Source organism: Schistocerca nitens, chromosome 1, assembly GCF_023898315.1.
Source record: "Schistocerca nitens isolate TAMUIC-IGC-003100 chromosome 1, iqSchNite1.1, whole genome shotgun sequence".
NCBI classification, from domain to species: domain Eukaryota; kingdom Metazoa; phylum Arthropoda; class Insecta; order Orthoptera; family Acrididae; genus Schistocerca; species Schistocerca nitens.
Window position 1 is genome coordinate 892,490,879 of NC_064614.1, and position 23,012 is coordinate 892,513,890.

General features: G+C 41.9%; 1 protein-coding gene across 1 annotated transcript in view; it reads right to left on the reverse strand.

The window, feature by feature from the left end:
• LOC126210745 (kinesin-like protein KIF12) overlaps nt 1–23,012 on the reverse strand; it is a gene marked incomplete at its 3' end in the record, with an annotated part of 623,286 nt that overhangs the window by 255,763 nt on the left and 344,511 nt on the right. The window contains exon 6 of the mRNA XM_049940000.1: nt 18,048–18,188. Within this exon, the coding sequence (XP_049795957.1) occupies nt 18,048–18,188 (141 nt within the window). The remainder of the gene's footprint in view (nt 1–18,047; nt 18,189–23,012) is intronic.

Consider the following 23,012-nt stretch of genomic DNA (forward strand, 5'->3'; position numbering starts at 1 on the left):
CGTGCGCAAGAGTTGAAAATTGAGGGTTAGGAAAAAAGAATTCATTACTGTAACAGACTGGTAACATAGATTGCTAACGGTTGCTTAGAACCCTTGCTTTACCTCATGGCAGATGAGGCCTGGTTTCATTTATTTGCTTATGTAAACACCCAGAATTGCAGAAACTGTTCGCTGGATAATCCGCATATTCTGCATGAAGAATCTCTCCACTCAGAGAAGATAGGTGTTCGGTGTGCGTTGTCCGGCATGCGCATTATAGCCTCATATTTTGCAATTGCACCTTAAACAGCGCCATCTATCTGAAGATATTACTCTCTTTCTATGCATAATTTATTCAGATCACAATTTAGTAGGCTGAAGTTCAAGACACTAGTCAGGAAGAATCAAATGGAAAAAAAATGGGATACTGAAGTTCTAAGGAATGAAGAGATATGCTTGAAGTTCTCCAAGGCTATAGATACTGCGATAAGGTACAGCTCAGAGAGCAGCTCAGTTGAAGAGAAATGGACGTCTCTATAAAGAACAATCACAGAAGCTGAATAGAAAAGCACTGGTGCAAGCAAGCTAACTGAGAACAAATCATGGGCAACAGAAGTTATAATTCATTTGATCGATTAATGAAGGAAATACAAAACTGCTCAAGGAAATTCAGTGGTACATAAATACAAGTACTTACGAATGAAATAAATAGGAAGTTAGGGAAGCTAAGGCGAAATGGCTGTACGAAAAATATGATGAAGTCGAAAAACAAATGATTGTCGAAGAACTGCCTCAACATATAGAAATGTCCAAACAACCTTCGGCAAGGGTGGTAACATTAAGAGTGCGGTAGAAATTACACTACTAAATGCAGAGGAGAGAGTGGACAGGTGGGAAGAGTACATTCAAGGCCTCTATGAGGGCAAAGACTTGTCTGATAAACGTGATAGAAGGAGAAACAGGAGTCGATGTAGACGATATAGGGGATCCAATATTAGAATTTAGAAGAGCTTTGGAAAACTTACAATCAAATAAGACTGCAGCGACAGGTAACATTCCATCAGTATCTCTAGAATCATTTGGGGAAGTTGCAACAAGACCACTATTCGCATTGGTGTGCAGAATATACGAGTCCTGCCATATACCATCTGACTTTCGGAAAAACATCACTTATAATTTCGAAGATTGCAAGAGCTGACAAGCGTGAGAACTATCGCATAATCAACTTAAAAGCTCAAGTATGAAAGTTGCTGACAAGAGTATCAAGAATATCAAATATAGGTGTTAATTTGAGGAAGAAATTTCTGAGAATGTATGTCTGGAGCACAGAATTGTATAGAAGTGAAACATGGACTATGGGAAAACCGGAACAGAAGAGAATCGAAGCATCTGAGATGTGGTGCTACAGACGAATGTTGAAAACATGGTGGACTGATAGGGTAGGGAATGAGGAGATTCTGCAGAGAATCGGAGAGGAAAGGAAAATGTGGGAAACACTGACAAATAGAAGAGACAGGATGACTGGACTTATGTTAAGACGTCAGGGAATGATTTCCATGGTACTAGAGGGAGCTGAAGAGGGCAAAAACTGTAGAGGAAGACGGAGATACGAATACATCCAGAAAATAATTGAGGACGTAGGTTGCAAATGCTACTCTGAGATGAAGAGATTGACACAGAAGAGGAATTCGTGGCGGGTCGCATCAAACATCAAACCAGTCAGATGACTGACGACTCAAGGGGGAAAAAAGAGCTACTTACTGCTTACTACCTGTGGTATCCGTTGCTGGCGCCTTTCGATCCAGATACAAACCACACAGCAATGTGCAGCGGTTGCCGCGTTTGTAGGCGCTTGCAAACTTCACCGCAGGACATTAAGCCTGCAGCATCCATTGTAGTGTCTGGTGGCGCCACATTTGCGGATACAGCGCCTTTATCGCCAGCACAAGTTCGCCTTTGTGAGCCACGTGACACTCGCACGATTACCTGGTATTACCAGGCGAACGGTCTACCCGACGGGAGGCCCTAGCCACACGACATTTCCATTTTACTCCGCACAACGACATTATAGGACGCCGACCTACCGCTCTCTAATCAGTCGACATTGGGAGTCGACAGCTACTGTTCTTTGGGCCAATAGCGGTCCCAAAATCAGAGTTCCACTCGTCGAAGAACAGCATATGTCAGTCGGACCTCAAGTTCTCGCATGTTGCGGTCAACCCTCCGAGGCGCAGATGCATAAGCAACGTTTGAACTCCTACGAGAGTCAGAAATCTGCGAATAGGTGGTTAATTGTACAGGTGAAGACTGTGCTGAAAAATAAGAGACTTTTCTGGAGGACTCGATGTGCAATGAAGTGAGATACTGAAGTACTGAAGGATCATCAGATGCGTTTTAAGTTCTTTGAGGCTATAGATCCTACGATAATGAATATCACAGTAGGCTGTTAAGATAAAGAAGAATTGACATTTCTAAAAAGGGTAAAGCTGGAAAGAAAAACACAGGTAGAAGCAAAGTAACGGCGAGGAAACATTTTGTAATGGAAGAAGAAAGTACCAGAACGTTCAGGGACATTAAGGAATACAGAAATATGTCACACAGGAATCAAATAAATAAGAAGTGCAGGGAAGCTAAGGGCGGCAACAAAAATGTGCAGAAACCAAAAAGGAAATTATCGTTAGAAGTACTAAATGAGTATATACACAGAAAGTGAAAACAAATTTTCATGAAATTAAAAGCAAGGACGTTAACATTAAGCATGCAATGGAAATTCTACTGTTAGGCACGAACAGGAGAGAACGAACAGGTGGAAAGAGTACATTGAAGTCCAGAATGAGATTTTCACTCTGCAGCGGAGTGTGCGCTGATATGAAACTTCCTGTCAGATTAAAACTGTGTGCCGGACCGAGACTCGAACTCGGGACCTTTGCCTTTCGCGGGCAAGTGCTCTACCAAATGAGCTACCCAAGCACGACTCACGCCGCGTCCTCACAGCTTTACTTCACAGCTTTTACATCGAAGTCCTCTATGAGGGTAAGAACTTGTGCAGTGACGTGACAGATAAAAATGAGGGTCAGTTTGGAAGACAGGGGATCCAATATTACAGTTTAATATAGCTTTGAAGACTTGCGACCGGAAGGGATACATAACATTCATGTGGAATTTCTGGCATTGTTCGGGAAATGGAATGCAACCGATTGTTCAAGTCCATGTGTCGATTGTTTAAAACTGGAGACCTACCATCAGAAATTCGGAAATGTATCATCCACAAATACCCAACATAGCAAAGGCAGAGAAATGCGTGAAGTGTCGCACAGTCAGCGCGACATCTAAGTTGCTGACGAGAATAATATACAGAGGAATGGAAAAGAAAACTGAGAATCTGTTAGAGGATGTTTAGTTTGGCTTTCAGCACCAGAGAGGCAGTCATGACGTTGCAATTCATAATGGAAGCAAGAATGAAAAAAAATAGCAAGAGTTTTCACAGGATTTGTGCAACTAGAAAAAACCTTAGACAAAGAAAACGATGCAACAAGTTCGAAGTTCTGAGAAAAATAGGAGTAATCTGTAGGAAAGACGGATAATACACAATACAAATATATACAAGAACCAAGAGGTTACAATAAGAATGGAAGATCAAGAACCAAGTGTTGATATTAAAAGATATGTAATACAGAGATGTAGCTCTTCGCCATAGCTGTTCAATCTATACATCGAAGAAGCAATAAAAGAGAGGTGGGATTAAAACTCACGATGAAAGGATATCAATGATAAAGTGAAGAATAATTAAAGGACGTGTTGAATGTTATGAGTGCAGAATATGGACTGACGAAAGTAATGAGGAGTAGCAAAAATGAGTTCAGAGATAAAATTAACATAAAAATTGGGGACTAAGCAGCACACGAAGGAATTCTGCTACCTTAGAAGCGAAATAACATAGACAGACGAAGCAAGGAGATTTAAAAAGCAAACTGGCACAAGCAAAGAAGGCATTTCTTGCCTTAAGAAAAGCGTTTAATATTAAACACATTCTTTAATCTGAGGAAGAAAGTTCTGAGAAAGTACGTTTGGAGCACAGCGTTGTATGGTAGTGAATCATGGACAGGGGAAAAGCGGGACGGAAGACAATCGAAGCGTTCGAGATATGCTACTACAGAAGAACGTTGAAAATTAGTTGGATTGATGAGGTAAGAAATCAGGGGGTTCTGCGCAGAATCGACAAGAAAAAGGTATGTAATGTAAATACGACAAAGAAGAAGGGACAGAATGATAGGAATCTGAATTAAAGTGAGGTCAGATAGCGTTATTATTATTCATAAGCCAAAATCTTGTTTAAAACTATTTTGACAACAGTAGATTTGTACCTGTTGTGGGCGGTGTCGTCTTTATGAGACTAAAATGTAGCTCGAAAGTAAAGTCTGCGAGATTCACTTCCTGATTCATACTCACTTACTGCGCCCTCATCTTTCCGTCTTGCATTTTGCACATTCGACATCATTGGTGTTCTTGTTATATGACTGATTCTAATTTCATACCTCTCACCGTGATTTTGGGCACAGTGTGATATAATTCTATCGAAATCGACGTTCTTTTCATTAATACCAAATCGAGTGCGGCCTTTAGCTCTATTCCAAATCGACTGTTTCAAATGAAATCTCCTTTGAAGTGCAGTTTAAAATTTTACGTAATAAAAGTAGGTTCTGATGTAATATAACGGTCATTTTCGGTCACTACAAAAAATTACTTCAAATTATCCATCTCCTTTCATGTCGATCTTATTACCGTTTTTTCATAATGAGCTCTCTTCGTATGCTTGAAGTTTTCGTATTTGGTTTTTCTTTTAGAAATTGTCCCCAGCTTTACTAACATTTGCTTGAAGTCAGAACCACATCTTATTTGCACGGGCATGGTAGGCTGGATATAGCTTCCGTCAATTCACCTCTGCAGAGTCACATATGAGAACACTGATCGTCCTAATTTTGACATTTTTTTTAGAAAAGCCTTTTAAACCAATTAAAGTCTTTCAATCGAAGTACTAGGTCAAAATACCTCGATTCTGATAATTAGTTTTAGTGAAAAAGTTACATTTTGATCGCTGTTATTACATCGATAACTGTCGTGATACTTTGCCTAGGCAAAATCCGATTTCAGTTTCTCAATCGTCTGACCGACTAATATCTTTTCATATGCATCAGACTAACATTCTGTTTGATTTTTCTTTCCGTTTTTTTCTAGTGACTTATGTCTTCGTGTTTTTAGCTATTCCAAACCCATTTCAACGTGGTTCAATCAGTATATTATAAACACGATTTGTATGCCAACAGAACTGGGAATTTGTGAATGACTCCAAATGACATTTAGATGCACTAAAGTATTCATATGACTGGCGATAAGTATACCTTAAAATTATATAGAACTTTATTTGGTTCATAAAACATGTCGTAATTACACAAAGCTTATCTGACGCCAGGAAATGCCATCAAGAGAAGCACCCCTGCTGAAAGTGGATGTTGGGAACAGTAACTCCGTCGGGTGCAAGATGTCGTTGTTGTTAGTACTGAACAATACTAATTAAACATTACTTAAAGTTTTTGTTCGTTTTTTATAAAGACACGTCGAACAAAAATCGATCAGTAGACCTGCAACTCTGGACAAGTAATGACGACAAGAGAAGTCTATGCACAGGAATTGTGGATTAGAGAATCCGTTGTGTTCGTATTAAAACTCTCAATGGATGCACGATATGATTGCGGAAGAGAAAAATGAAACGATTAGAAGCCTCTGAAATGTGTTGTTAATGGATGTAAGGTAATGAGATGGTAAAATTCGCACGAGCACTGGAATCTCGGGGCTGTTCTTTGAGCGCATAAAGCCAGCTGTGGCACCTGGCGCCTGAAGCCGTGGAGAGAGGAGGGCGTAGGGAAGAGGGTTGCCAGAGGAAGCTAGGAAGCTGCACCGCTAGGCTAGCACATACCAGCTACGACTTGGTGTCTTTTTTATTTTCCTCATCGGCACCGTCACAGAACGGATATCATTCTTCCAGCCTCCACCCCCCCCCCCACCCCCTCCCTCCCTATCCTTGAGGAAATGAAAATATTGAGTGAAACGAGAAACCGTGAGAAGCGACGAGGTTATAAATAGCGATCCTACATTATTAACGCAGAGAGCGATTAAAGTAATAAGACGTATAAAAAAGGATCCTATTAAAGGGAAATGTATATTGTATGAATCTTGCATTAGTATTTTGCAACAGGAGGAGAAGGCCTTATTTTTGGTGGAGGATCTGACGCACTCCTATTGGCTTAATTAGAAATCGGGCAGCTGAGTGCAATTGGGACGCCAGTTGCTAAAGCCGCTGGATATTACTTGTCTGTAGGCTGTGATCTGATTGAGCAAAGTCGAGCCATGACTACTCCACGGCTCAGGCTTACATACATAGATATTTGCCATTAATTTATCTGTGTACTATTTCTAAGATCTTGCAGTGTATGATTGTAGGTATATGAACTTGAACGTAAATACAGAAGGATAGCGTTAGCAGGAATTTTGTCATTGCCCTTTTGTTGTCTGTGTTATTTGGAGAAAAGTATGTAACCATAAGCTTCATCTAATAAATTTATTTAAATTAAATGTCAGCAAATGTCTTATTGTACCTCGCGATACGCAAGCGTCACCATGAGTTATCAATGAGTGTGCTGAACTACCTGCAGCTTTTAGGAATGTTGATTCGCTGCTCTGATTTGGACATTAAGAGATGCAGAACTTTTGTCTTTTTAGGAGTAAGGGCTAGTGGTCACCTTCTTACACAGTGTTTAATTTCAAGTGTAGGTTTCCGCAGGCATTGTCGCAGTCAGTAAAATTCTTCTGGATTGTGACCGCATTGTCAATGCGTTAAACTTCCAATGTTTCGGCCACTATTGCAAGTGGCCTTCCTCAGGGTGTAAAAGCAAAAGCAAAAGAAACAGTCCGAGGAAGACCACCTGCAAAAGTGGTCGAAATGGTGGAAGTTTTACACATTGACAATGGAGTCAAAGAGAAAGAAGAATGTTATTGATAGTATTTAAATTGTTTATGTGATATTTCAAAGTTACCAGTCGTCTTGTAGCAGGGCCTTAGTTAAACTTCAGTTTATGAAATTGTGAGACCGTGTGAAAAAGAAGTGGAGGCGATAAGCTAATGAAGGAGCTGGTATTGAGAGAGCCGTTATACAACCAAATGCCTTATACAGCTAAGGAGAGTTTTGATAATGAACTGATGAAGTAAGGAACGAAGATATCATGCAACGAATCGACGAGAAAACATTAGCTGAAAGGTTGATAGAGGGAAAGAATCGCAGTGACGTACCTAGGTAGGAGAACATACGACAGGTCGTCGATGATATGAAATGCAGGAGCTGTGCAGGTATGGTAGCGGCAGGAAGGGAGAGAGCCATCGCAGCAACCTTACGTTGATGTCCAAAACAGCAAACAACAAATGAACAGTGGAAAGGAAATGGAAAACGTTCTAAGCGCCATTTCCTTCGTAAAACGCGTTTTCAGTGCTAATGTTTTCTTGATACTCTGTTGCATGTCTAAATTTGTTCCACGTGTCAAATCATGGAGACAACGATCCAGATACTCATGGTCTTTGTTCCAAGCAGTACATCTCTCTGGAGTTTACGAGCCATGCTTGAAGCTCTCCTCCATTTAGCCTGGGATGGTTTGAAGAGATAATGCAAGTTTTGCATGAATGGGAAGCTTTTTGAGCTGCCCAGATATTTTGCAATTATAAACAAGCGAAGAAATGTAAGCAGGGCCTTTGTTCCGAAATATTTCCATAAGACTGTTGATTCAACTAAAGCTATGAACACATTCCATGTAACTCCAATGCATACAACTGACTTATTTCATTTTAAAGATGCTGCTGCAGCACTGCTGTCATTGCAGGCGTGTAAGATCTGCAGATGCAGTATGATCAAAGTATCTCATACTCGTTCATCTCAAATACCTACTAATACATCTCGCTCTGAAACAGAAGAACGGAAAAATTTCGATGTATTCAAAAGAGAAAAGACCACGGCAGATGTCTGCCATGCCGAACTTCATATAAAAGACCAGTGCCACTTCTTTCTCAACACAGGGAATTTTACAGTAGATTTCACAACATCTGATAACAAGAACGGTGTTATGTAACAAACAGAAAACCCTGAGAGACCTTTTTTATTTTATTTTATTTGCTATTCATTTAAAAGATGTAAAAGAAATGAGAAATGGTTATTGTTAATTACAATTCAGGTAAAATATTACTGCAGGATTTATGTACTTGTTTTATCACAAATAAAACGTAGTGCCTCTCTGTTAATGACACTTGAAACAAACCAATTAGTTTCCTCGTATTGTCTTTTTTTTTTTTTTTTTTTTTTTTTTTGCAGTGATGAGGTGGCTAGTTTACTTCTCTGGTCTGATAATATCTTCCCAGCTTTTAGGATTCAAATATGTTATGTACAAAAACACGTGCATTGTTTTCTGATCCTCATTACATATCTGAGATTTGGCACTGAGAACATTTTCCATTTCCACTTCTCATACGTTTGCATAAGAGACTATTATGCTAGCGAAACAAGGCAAACAGTGGTGAACTATGAAGTCATACAGAGGAAACAGGAATAAATAGAAGGCCACACTTGGTATAATTAAGCAATTGCAGTCAGTTAAGGTAAAGTTAAAGTCTGAAGCACGACCCAGTGATTACTTATTGGCGTGACTGTAGGTACACTACTGGCTTTGTCACTGCGGCGCTAGGCGGGGGCTGATAGTGAGCCCAATGCCCCGACGGCCTTTTATCCCCGTGAAGGATCTGGGATTGAACCGGGACCTCTACGGATAGCGTCTATTGCCATACCACTAGATCACCACGGCCGCACTTGCAGTCAGCATGTAGCCTAATTAGGAGATTTTCCAGCGCAATTGTAGTGCTCGAAATTTTGTCGACGGACATTGATGCTGTTCTGTGGACGGGCAAAGATGCTCGGATGTTGCCTACTGCGGGAAGTGAGGCGCCATTTCAGAGACGACGTCCTGTAGGTCTGTGGTGGACTCGAAGCCAGAGAGTTACGACCAGGCCGCCTGACGGTCATCAGATAGTCGGCAACCGTTGCAGGCTGCGGTGGCGTTGTCGTTGCCAAGGTGACCGCCCACAATCTATTACGAGTATTTTTTTTTTAAGGCCGTCACGAAATGTGCGAAAGCTCAAACAAACACTTTCGATATCAATCACTGTCACTATAAAGCCACTGCTCGCGCACGGACGGCGACAGTGTTACAGAGTAGGAGAATCGTGATATCCGAGGACTGAATCGCTAATTTAACGAAACGTAACCATTTTTCGTAAATATATGTATTAAAGAATTTTGTCTACAATTATTGTTTATAAAATGTGATGTATGTTGATAGGATAAGTAAGACTTATTTATGTCAAATCATTGTTGTAAACACGCTGGCCATGCCACGGAAGTTTTTATTGTATGAAGCGCAGAGACTGTCTTTCGTACAATAATAACATCATTGGTGCGATTGCGCGCAGTGGTAGAGTTGAAGGCAGAGAAATAGTTACGAACATACCTACGTGTTGGCGTGCAAGTGCCAGTATGTTTTCGGTCAAATGTTCTTTTAATATTGGCCAGGCAAATTGTAAGCGGGCGAGAAAGTATATGGAAGATTTTGCAAGTAATGAAGAAGACTGTGTGACCCAAATCTATCCAAGCTGGTGACTAATCAAGAAGAGTCTGTTACTAATAATGGAACTCATAATAACAACTACTTCGCACCAGAAGCAACGCATGGCAAAGTAACATCCAGTCAGTACTTTTCTAGCTGAGTAATAGGCATGCCAGCGGTTTAGTAACGTCTTGCAGCATTATAGTGTGTTTAATCAAAGAACAAACTTGTCGAAACTTCATTGACCCGAGTCGTTAGCCATCAGCAGGGTCTTGCCCTTTGACCGTAAATTCCGAGAAAGTAGCAGGTGAAAGAAATAATAAAAATAAGATAAATCTAATTAAAATTACAATTCATTTTCAATCGAGGGATTATTGCAATAAAAGGCAGTAGTAACTATAGCTGGTCATATAATATTGCGCTATTACTGCAGACAGTCAGTTAAAATTAAAAGTGACTTAAAGAGAAACTTATTTTCTGTGACAAAAATATGCTGGGTTTCTTGTAGTCAAAGCAGTTTTAGAATTTTATGTTGCATTTTGTAGATGATGTGTGTGTACGTCTAAGTGACATCACTACCGAAAAATAGTTGTTGCCATTAATGAAAGTTACTACTGCATTATTTTGAGATGCAATCATTTGCAGAGTAGTAAGGAAAGAATGATAAAAAGTTTTTGTCACGATTCAGGATTTTTTAGATATATTACATTATCGTGAGTTAAGGTAACACAGTACAGCTTCCTTGAAGTGTTGCAAGTCATTGCTTATTATTGGTGATCAATAAGATGGCTAAAATCATTGCATTCCAAATTAACGTCTTTTCGTTTCACAAATGTCTTTTACATGTAAGTTAGCGCGTGTGCATTTTGTCTAGTTGCAGCTTTGTGTTTCTCACATGGTATTTACCTGATCTGAAAGACGTAATAGTCATTTACTAAATTGAAACTTTTGCTCGTTTTTGGATCTGGATACCGTCTAATCCTGCAATCTAAATTCATTTACATAAATTCTGAAATTTTAAATTACGGCTAACTACAGTGAGATTTTAATTTATTACAATTTTCTCATTTCGGTCGTCTTTGTAAGTAGTAACAAACACCGATCATGTTTTGACTCACCCGTGCGATACCGACCATGGTTTGACTATCTATTTTCCATGGATAAACGATGTTCTTCGGATTCGACGCCTTGTTTCCTTAACAGCGGATTGTTAGGTACGTGTGTCACATAAAACCTTGTATACACTGTAGAGTATAGGTACGTTAGAAGGTAAATATTGAAATCAAACGTCAGAGTGCCTTAATACAGTATTAGAGAAAGCAAACAAAATATCGCAGTCCATTAATAAAATGGAGATGAGGTGTGCATATTGTTTTGGTCTCTCTAGAGGCGTTGTACGGTACTGTGGCGTGGGAGTGTGCCAGATCTGCAGATGTGTAGTGACAAACAAACAGAACACTAATCACGTAACTTTATATGTTCGAGGTGATAATTAAAGCTTTATGACATCCCTCCAACGCACAAAGGCTTAGAAAGCGATGTGGCGCGCCTCGTTGCAACAACTTTGAGTGCGACACCAAACCGACCACCATGCGCGTGCATCTGGTTATGGCGTAAACTAAGAAAGGAGTGATTTTCCCAGGAAACCACTCCGGTGTTGCAGAGAGAAAAAACAGGGTAATTTTTTTTTCCTTGGCGCGGCCTTTAGCGCTTCTTGCCGTAAGACTATCACCACAGTACAGTGACAACCACGAAAAAAATTTCATGTCTTTAATGATTTAAAAAAATTAAATAAAATAAAAGAAACATTTCACAGTTGTAATATTGTACGGAGTAGAAGCGAGAACATTCATAAAGGAGGACGAGAGAAGAATTGAAGCTTGTGAAACGTAGAAATGGCACAGAATGGAGATCAGCTGGACTGATAGGAATGAGGAGGTGCTGAGAAGAGTTGGAGATCGGAAGAAGTAGCTAGGAAGCTAAAAGGGAGAGGACATAATCTGAGGCGAGACTTCCTTCTAATACAGGCAATTGGAGGTTTCATTCGCGGGAACAGAGGGAAGAGTAGATTTTGATACTACGAGGGCGTGATGAAAAGTATTGCCTCCGAATTTTTTACGTAAAAACTCTTAAAGCTTTTTAAATGAAACAAACGTTATTAAACTTCATTCATCATGTCTACATATTTCCAACCTACCGCCCCTGAACGGTTCCGGAATGTAGCGTACAACATTGTGGTGTGTAACGTAACTATGTTGGTGCGTGAGGAACTGCGGGCTGTAAACGAGTTCCGAAGTCGAAGTGTTCGTCCACATATGGGGCAACCTCTCCTTCAGCGTTACAATCACAGACCACACACAGGCAATGCGACTTCTGCAACATTCCGACGCCTCAGGTTCTGTCATCGATCATCCTGCACACTGTCCAGACTTGGCCCCGTGTGATTTTCATCTTTTTCGAAAAGTTAAAGAACACCCTTTAAGGTCATTGATGAAGCGGTGCAACCAGAGGTAAGGCTGTGATTCTGTCAACAAAATCAAGCAGTATCAGTGACAGTATCAACAAACTGGTCTTTCGTTAGGAGAAATGTGTTCATCGCCAGGGTGACTATTTTGAGCAATAAATATGAAGAAACGAAGAATAAAGATGTAGAATGTTAATAACATTTCTTTTACTCGAAAGATTTACGAGTTTTCATATAAAAAATTCGAAAACTTTAGTTTTTGGCACACCCTTGTAGATGCTGGTTGACGTCAGTAGACAGCAACGAGGCTGTCAAGCATGAAGGGGAAAACGAGGAGAGAGAAGCACAGAGGAACTTGAAATACAAACCTGACAATTATAAACCTCCGACAATCGCAAACTGTTGCGATGGAAAAACAGGGAATCAACACCACTGGATAAATCAACATTGTTTATTAACACATATGCATCACTTGCTTGGTGTCCACAGTCTTGTATAGAAACGTTATTCATAAATAAACTATGCCCGTGCTCATCTCAAATGTGTATTCCTGACTCTTTTAGTAACCTTTCGACTCTGTGGCATCTTTCCCCTTGAAAACTGTGTAAGTGAGACGACGCTCATAGGGAGAATGATATTAACCTCTTACTGAACTGTATACTCTGTTGACTGAACATCGTACATTGTAATACGAGGGCTGTCCAGAAAGTAAGTTACGATCGGTCGCGAAATGGAAACGACTATGAAAATCCGATAATGCTTTGCAAAGATGGGTAGGGCAGTGTCTCTAGTATGACTCTAGGTAGAATTATGTCGCTCTTTTCATTCCTGAGCTCTTAGTGAGCGCGTAAAGACGTTATAGAAAATAGTGTCTCCCGCCAAGTACAAGGGCCTGGTGAGAATTTTCCCCTGAATCTATGCAACCAAAATTACATAACTGTCGTGCGGTTTCTTCTTCAAGACAATTCTCAGCCTCATTCTGCTGGGGCAATGAAGATGTTCCTGCATCGTTTCAATTGGAAATATTTGGTTACCCACAATACAGCCCGTAATTGTCTCCCACTGAGTTTCATCTCTGCTCAAACGAACCGCTGGCTATGAAGACAACATTTTGGCACAGACAACGAGCTTTAGGCCAGCGTAGAGAATTGGCGGAAAGCACTGGCGGCTGCCTTCTATGATGAGGGTATTGGAAAGTTGGTACAACGCTACGACGAATGTCTGAGTCGGAACGGCGACTACGTAGAGAAGTAGCTGAAAGGTGTAGCTAACTGTTACAAATGAAACATTTCTGATTTTCACTGTGATTTTCATTTCGCGATCAATCGTAACTTACTTTCTGGACAGCCCTCGTATGTCGTCGTTTATATCAGACTCATCACTGTAATTCTGACCACTTTTATCAGAATATAGTATTTCCGTGGTATGTAAATGTGCTGGGTAGATATGCGCCGATCGTACTCATGTCATGGACAAAAGTTTACCGAATCCGATCATTAGGAATCAGGGTCATGAATGTATCTTTGGAGAATTTTTTACGCGTAAGGGATCGAGAAAGTGGAATCATCGGCTTCCCATTAGTGCTACAACCATCCTCACACCAAAAAATACGACTCACACAACCATCATGGAATTTTTCCTCCACATGTAATTACGTGTATTTGCAAAGATATATTCTGTATCAAGTACTAATACATTTTTACTGTAAATTTCAGATCTGACAATTACCACTTACGTAAGCCTTGGCTGCATTATACGTAAACACCAATAAAAAACTTACTATAATGACTCTGGTACGTTTTCGGTGTAGCTTCTCTGTAGAAGGAAAACATTCTGATGCTTACAGTGGGCCGTTCTATAGGCGCTGGTTACCCAACCGCGTAATTCTAGCTGGTAATGGGTCTCAGAGTACGAGAAACATAACAGTGCTGTTTTACGGAGTCACAAAAGACGGCTGTTACACAATACGCCGTTCAGCGCCTAACAGACACTGCAAAATGCCGATGTCCCGGAGAAATTATAGTAGTTGTAACAGCTCTATCGATCCTTCTAATGTACTTACTCGCTTTGTTCCTTCATTTACGACCATTACAGCAGTGTAGCTCACAGTTTCGCAGTTACAATGGCAGTAAAACACAGGAGTCCCCTTCCACATCTTTACAGTCTGCTGGTGAAACGTCTTCGCAGTTTGTATAAAGGCGCTTCCTGCCATTTTAACTGAAACATCACGAACAGTTTTCGACGAATTTTGAGATGATCTGATTTGCTGTCTTTTGCCTCGATATTGGTTTACCTCAGCCCAGAGAGATATGGATATGTTAAAAAAGGAATTTTACAATTTATTATCTTTGTTTTAACCACAAAAGTATTATCATCGTTGCCTCTCCGCGGATACCTCAGATTTTCCCTGTGTTGAGAGCCACGGGCTTCGTTAAGCGTTTGTTTAGTCAGCGTGAGAGCATCACAGAAGAGCCCAACAAAAATTCGAATGAGAGAAGCTATAAATCAGGTGGCGGGTATCGTGGAGAGCCTGACTCATAATTTCGAGAGCCTACGTTCCAGTCAGTGCCAAGACATGGATGAAATTACAGAAGGTTGAGCGTATACGAGCGGTAAGAATGGAACAACTAGGGGTAAAACGATAGGCACACCGTGTACCCTCCTCCACACAGCCTACGGCGGCTGCATGAGTACAGATATCGATCTATTGGTGACATACACTGCCTGAAAATAAAAAGTGAAGCCCCCAGCAGGCGAGGAGGAAACGAAATTTCAGTATTGAAACGGTATGTGACGCTGTTGCAGTCATTACAAAATTAATTCACATTTCTAGAGAACATTGGAGTATACATGTGAGCAGGTGAAAATGGAAATAATAATTGCTTGAATAATGGGAAAAATTGGTTGGACAGTATAGCTGAAAGAAAGGGAGCAGTTACCCGGGAAACAATGGGGTTGGGTTGGGTTGTTTGGGGAAAGAGACCAAAAAGGGAGGACATCGGTCTCATCGGATTAGGGAAGGACGGGAAAGGAAGTCGGCCGTGCCCTTTCAAAGGAACCATCCCGGCATTTGCCTGGAACGATTCAGGGAAATCACAGAAAACTTAAATCAGGATGGCCGGACGCGGGATTGAACCGTCGTCCTCCCGAATGCGAGTCCAATGTGCTAACCACTGCGCCACCTCGCTCGGTGGGAAACAGTGATCGATTATTTTTAAAACCTTGAAGTGATCTTGAGTGGTGTCCCTCCTCCCAACATTATAAACTATGACGAGACAAACTTTTGTGACGATCCTGGACAAGTGAAAATAACAGTGAAGCGAAGCACAAGACATCCTGAAAGGACAGTGGATAGTTCTAAGTCAAGTATCAGTGTGATGATAGCAGCAGCTGCTGACGGCTCAGTCCTGATACCAATACCAACAGACCTTCAATATCAATACATTCAATGTCAATACTCGTAATTTGCGCTACGTACTGCTTCACATTAATTCCATTGTGTGTAGTCTTGATTATGACAATGCCGATGCAGGATCGCTCCTCCGCTCCTCGCGGAAATTCCTCTTGTCTGCTCCGAACCTCCTGATGAAGTATCTCGGCGGCGGGCGAAATGATGAACAGACAGAGATGGACTCCCAAATGTGCGAATAAATTTTGCCTTTCTAAAAACTTTTTCTAACACTTTTAATGTACGGTTGAGATAGACATTTTTTAACAATGGTGGTACGACGGATACGTCCGCACGCATACGTCCGCACGCTACCACTTATAGAAACAAACGAGTGAAGATACAGGAATCAATAAATTGAAGAGCGTATTGCATCTACATCTACATCTACATACATACTCCGCAATCCACCATACGGTGCGTGGCGGCGGGCACCTCGTACCACAGCTAGCATCTTCTCTCCCTGTTCCACTCCCAAACAGAACGAGGGAAAAATGACTGCCTATATGCCTCTGTACGAGCCCTAATCTCTCTTATCATATCTTTGTGGTCTTTCCGCGAAATATAAGTTGGCGGCAGTAAAACTGTACTGCAGTCAGCCTCAAATGCAGGTTCTCTAAATTTCCTCAGTAGCGATTCACGAAAAGAACGCCTCCTTTCCTCCAGAAACTCCCACCCGAGTTTCTGAAGCATTTCCGCAACACTCGCGTGATGATCAAACCTACCAGTAACAAATCTAGCAGCCCGCCTCTGAATTGCTTCTATGACCTCCCTCAATCCGACCTGATAGGGATCCCAAACGTTCGAGCAGTACTCAAGAATAGGTCGTATTAGTGTTTTATAAGCGGTCTCCTTTACAGATGAACCACATCTTCCCAAAATTCTACCAATGAACCGAAGACGACTATCTGCCTTCCCCACAACTACAATTACATGCTTGTCCCACTTCATATCGCTCTGCAGTGTTACACCCTAATATTTAATCGACGTGACTGTGTCAAGCGCTACACTGCTAATGGAGTATTCAAACATTACGGGATTCTTTTTCCTATTCATCTGCATTAATTTACATTTATCTATATTTAGAGTTAGCTGCCATTCTTTACACCAATCACAAATCCTGTCCAAGTCATCTTGTATCCGCCTACAGTCACTCAACGACGACACCTTCCCGTACACCACAGCATCATCAGCAAACAGCCGCACATTGCTATCCACCCTACCCAAAAGATCATTTATGTAGATAGAAAATAACAGCGGACCTACCACACTTCTCTGGGGCACTCCAGATGATACCCTCACCTCCGATGAACACTCACCATCGAGGACAAAGTACTGGGTTCTATTACTTCCTTATTTTATTTAATAGAGATGTATCAAAACATTATCCTGGCCACAAACTAACCCGTTAACTTATATTTGTCGTTGTCTGTAACCCATTCAGTTTACATACAGCTTACATACAAGAAAAGAAAAGAACGAAAAAATAATATGATTCAACACAATGAGCCCATATATCCGTTCGACGTTGCATCCACTCTGCCTTGAATGCAGGCACTGATTTGGTTGGAAATGGTATCCAAAACCCGATGCACCCCCTGCTGAGGAAAGCTGGCCCACTACTGTTGTAATCGCTGCTCGATGTCCTGAGTACTGGCACAGGTAGGAGTCGACGTCCCAGCTGGTCCCACACGTCTACAGGACCCAGGTCTGAGGATCCTGTTGACCACAGGATTACTTCAGCATCACGCAGACTGTTCATAGAGACACGTGCCGTTTGTGGACGAGCATTGTCCCGATGAAATGTGACACCACGGTACTGTCACGTGAAAGGTAACTCATGAGGACGCAGGATGTCCGTGACGTAGCGTTGTGCCGTCAGTGTCCTCGGACACATATCAGCCGTGACCTGTTGTCCTGCCCAACGGCTCCCCACGCCATGACACCGGGAGTAACAGCCTTGTTCCTGTCCAAGACAATGGAAGAATAGGACTTCTCCCCAGGTCGCTGCCATATTCGCCAATGCTAGTCATTCGGGTAGCGCAGAAATGTGAATCTCTTAAAAGTAGAAGTTCTTCTGAGAAAAACTCAACTTGGCTACATCGACTGGGTGTGAGACCAGTTTCCCACGGAAATTAGCCACCTTGTCAAAATATTCCAACCAGAAGCTGTGTTCTAGCGCTTCCTATTCTAGTACTATAAACACAGTCAAGTGTTGAGAAAATATTATCGAAATGGCAAGGTCCACCAGTCTTTTGTTCAGCCCAAAGGGTCTCTTTCTCTTTACTGCACAGTCCACTCCAGTAGAGTGCAGAAGAAAACACATACACGGACACTAGAGAGGAAACTGCTAAGAACTTGTAGTGACAAGATAATTCTGTTAATTACATACAGAAATTACATTACTACACTTTAAGGTAACATGGCTCGGCTTCAGAGCCTATAGGGATCTGTGACGTACCTTTTCGTTGTATATCTCGAGGAAGGAAGCCTTGAGAACGAAGTGGCAGTCGCGGCGCTCCTGCAGCAGCTTGAAGAGGTGCACGAACGACCGGAACACCAGCCCGTGGTCCTCCGAGTACGGGTTGGGCCGCTGGTCGAACTGCGCAACAAGCACACTTCAAAAACTGCACCCAGCGTAAATAAAAATAAGCCAGGATTTGGAACTCCTAGCTGTTTTTCAGTTTCACTGATTGAGTTTTATGTTTTATTTTAGAGATTCTCGACAGAGTTGAGTGAGCAGGTCCATAGCATCATCACAAAAAAAAAGGATCACTAACTCCCACTAACTAATTTGCGAGGGCATTTTCTTGAATTTTCTGTGCTCCTTTACTTAACGGAAAGCTCGTAATCACCTTCCCGCATACTTCGAGCAGAAATTTCCATTTTGCGTTACTATGATTTCACTGTAATGATCCACTTAAAATTGGCTTCTGATAAATTTAAAAGAACGATACTCAAAATCGCTTAACCATTGTCATAATTGTTAGTTTGATCTACATGCCTAACTTTTAATAAGTGAAGTCTTAGGGAAACCGTGACTACTGTTAGTATAACGCACTAAATCAATGTTTGAGACACACACCATATTGGTCCCATTCCGATAACTAGTTTCGACATGTTGTAGATATTCTCTTCAGAATGAAACTAATACTGCATAGCAAAGTTCATCTAACAAGGAGATGATGTAACATTAACTTACCTGCTTTAATCACGTTCGCTATTTTACGAAATTTCTTTTCATTCCCTAAACTCTGCTCACATTTACAGAAGTCTCAACGTTTCAACTAAGCAACAAGGTAGCCAACAAAAAGCTGACGGTGTACTTTGGTGGAAGGCTACTCAGACAGAAACTCGGAAGATCTAGAAGTTTCGCTTGATAGAACGCTCAGTTACAAACAACATCTATTAAGAACAGCTGGCAAAATCGATATTCGAAATAACGTTCACCAGAAACTCTGTGGCACATCATGGATATCACCTGCATCACCAGTCTCAGAGCACTGGTTTACCCTGTTACGGAATTTTTCTCCTCAGTTCGGATGTGTAGTACTCACACGACACTTGTTGACACACAGCTCAACCATGCCATGCGTCTTATAAGTGGCATAATCATAACTACATCTTCTTCCTCGCTACCCGTACTGAGGCACGTACCACCTCCATCCCCGTGGCGGGAAAGTGCACGTCTAAGGAACTACGAAAACACTACAGTAAAATCATCAACTTCCTGTTACGGAGACATTCCAGCATTCAGTAAAGGAATGCTTTGCTCTCGTCACCAATCCCTGGAAGCTGTAGTGATGTTAGTTACCAACGGCTTTTATGATAATGATTACCTGAGACACAAATGGCCGATTAATGCTACGACAGAACAATTTAGGATGCCGTGCAATCGACCACGCCAGTTGGATTTAAACAGCCACGCAAGATCTGGTCGGTTTCTAACTGCACTGGCAAGTGTGCTGATTCTCTGCACGAGAGGAAGAAAATATCTTCTCCAAATTGTGACTTGGCGTTGAAGAGCAGTCTGTTCACTGTGTAGTTCAAGGATGTCCTCTGTGAACTTACCCTGGCGATCCAGTTGAGTTGCTGGTGATGACGGAGAGATCAGTACATCACTTTCGTGCCCCGAAAACTAGCTTGTAACTTGAGATAATTGTAAAAAGTACTATTTAATGATACAGCGAAACGTTAAAAATTTAATCTCCAAAAACATACTCTCTTTCTAGCTGTCATATCTTCTACAGAAATATACCTCTTCCGAATCCTAAAAACAACTGTATCTGAAAACTGGAAATGTTTGTGCCACTTCTAACAAATCAACGGACAATGGTACAGAATTGCGTCATTGTTTCCATATAGCTTGTAGCTGTTATCAGAGGACCTTTTTTTGACTGATTATTCATTTGTTCACAGTTTGTTATGTTGGTGATAAAAATTGACCGTTCCTGTCTGTACTGACAGTTGTACTGACACTTGGTGGCCTACCGCTACTCGAATTCAGCCACTTGCTTTTTACGAGTAATGTTCTTACCAGCAATCCCGCGTCAGTGGCAGCTGTCAGGTCAGTTCGTGAGTCCTTCCTGGGAAGTTTAGTCGGCAAGAGCATTGCGTTCGGGTGGCAAACGATCGGATTAGAGTACTAGACCGACACATAGTTTAAAGACACTGATGTGAAAAAAGTCATGGGTTAGCAAACCTACTAATGGCGATAGTATGGCGTACACAAGGTACACGAGGGCAGTGCATTAGCAGAGCTGTCATTGACACTCAGTTGATTCATGTAAAAAGATTTCTGAAGCGGTTATGGACGCACGACGGGAATTAACAGACTTCGAACTTGGAACGGTACTTGGAGCTCATCGGACAGTCCATTTCGGAAATCGTTAGGGACTGCAATACTCCGAAATCCATAGTGTCAAGATTGTGCAGAGGACACCAAATTTCAGGTGTTACGTCTTACCACGAACAACGCTTTCACTTAAGGAGTGGGAGCAGCAGCGCTTGATTAGAGTTGTAAGTGTTAAAAGACAAGCAACTCTGAGTGAAATAACTGCACAAATCAATGTGGGACGTACGACGAACATATCCGTTAGGACGGCGCGGCGAAATTTGGCGTTAATGGGCTACGCTAGCAGAAAACCGACGCGATTGCTTTTGCTAACAGCACGACATCGCCTGTGGCACCTCTCCTAGTTTCGAGACCATGTCGGTTGGACCCTAGACGACTAGAAAACCGTCCCAGTTTCAGTTGGTAGGAGTTGATGGTTGAGTTCGAGTGTGGCGCAGACCCCGCGAAGCCATGGACTCAGAAATTTCAATCAAAATATTTTGTTGACACCGACTTACATAGGGAGGAACGATCACCAAGCTAAAATAAGGGAAATCAGAGCTCGTACGGGAAGATATAGGTGTTCATTCTTTCCGCGCGCTATACGAGAATGGAATAATAGAGAATTTTGAAGGTGGTTCGATGAACCCTCTGCCAGGTACTTAAATGTGATTTGCAGAGTATCCATGTAGATGTAGATGTAGATTATGAACAGGCACTGTGTAAGCTGTTGGTGGATCCATAATGGCGTAGTCCGCAGCTCGTGGTCGTGCGGTTGCGTTCTCGCTTCCCGCGCCCGGGTTCCCGGGTTCGATTCCCGGCGGGGTCAGGGATTTTCTCTGCCTCGTGATGACTGGGTGTTGTATGATGTCCTTAGGTTAGTTAGGTTTAAGTAGTTCTAAGTTCTATGGCACTGATGACCATAGATGTTAAGTCCCATAGTGCTCAGAGCCATTTGAACCATTTGAGCCATAATGGCGTAAGCTGTGTTTACAAGGAATGGACTGGGTCCTATGATTGGAAATGGTTATGTTGGACTACCTGGAGACAATTTTCAGCCACTCATGGACTTCATGTTGCCAAATAGGTGATGGAATTTTCGTGGATGACAATGCGCTATGTCACTGGGCCATAGCTGTTCGCGACTGGTTTGAAGAGCATTCTGGACAATTCGAACGAATGATTTGGCCATCCATATCGTCCAACATGAGTCCCATCGAACATTTATCGTACATAATCGAGCGGTTAGTTCATGCACAAAACCTAACATCACCAACACTTCCTCAATTATGGACGTCTATGATGGCAGCATGGGGCAGTATTTGCGCAGGGGACTTCCAACGACTTAATGAGTCCATCTCACGTAGAGTTGCGGCTCTATACCGGCAAAAGGAAATGCGACGCTACATTAGGAGGTATCCAATGTCTTTCTTCACCTCAGTGTAATCAGGAAGTTTTAACACAGAACATACTCTTCTGTAGAGTGAAAAATTCTTTTGATGTTATTTGCTAAATAAACTATTATACTTTTCTACTTTTGTTCCTACCACACCAACGTTAGTTCGGTCGCTACTGTTACACAGTTACGCTACTCTGTGATTTTCCTTGTGGTATCAGTCATCTTTCACAGTCGGTTCTCCACTCCTGGTTCAGGAAAAGAATCCTTCATCTCCTTGTACATCATAATCTGTTTTTATTCTGCGTTATATTCTGATCTCTTCTGTGCCGTCAGCAGTCATCAACTACGATTATTATTACTGCTAATACTACTTCTAGATTCACGTACGCAGCAAGATTCCACTTGCTACAGACTATACGCGTACTCTAAGGAGACTTTCGGCAAGATAGCTGATGGAAGACGTTAGAGAAGTAGAAATCGATTGTCTTTGATCAATACCGACGGCTTTACGGTCGCTGCTAACGTTAGCTAGCGGAAAACACTTAACTCAATGGCTCTAGTGTGTCAAAGCGATTTCAAACTCAGCTGCACTTAATATTTTAAAGGCCGTTAATTCCACGTGTCACTACACTCGGTACTGTCTGCTAACTGAAGTTGGCAGCGGCAAAAAAGTAGTCAATACCGATCGATGTCGTTCGACTTCTTTCCGTTCTGCAACTCCTATGAGCCACCTCGCCAACTGTCTTCATAGAACGCGAGTACAGAATACTGTCTAAACGATTCTTGTTGCAACTAATAACGTTTGCAACGTGTTCGATACGGGTAATATCTCTGATCCTAATACGTGAGCAACATACTGCCCTATCTGACTGCAATCAATGTTTCTACTACACAAGCTCAGAAACATCCATAAGTCGATGTTCCGCAATTTGCTCTCGCGATATAAACATATTTTGACTCAAACAGGCCGTACCGTCTCGTTCAGCAACCCAACAACCTTTCCACTTGCGTGACAAAAGTCATGGGATACCTCCTAATATCGTGTCGGACCTGATTTTGCCCGGCGAAGTGCTGCAACACCGCCGGCCGCTGTGGCCGAGGGGTTCTTGGCGCTTCAGTACGGAACCGCGATGCTGCTACGGTCGCAGGTTCGAATCCTGCCTCGGGCATGGATGTGTGTGATGTCCTTAGGT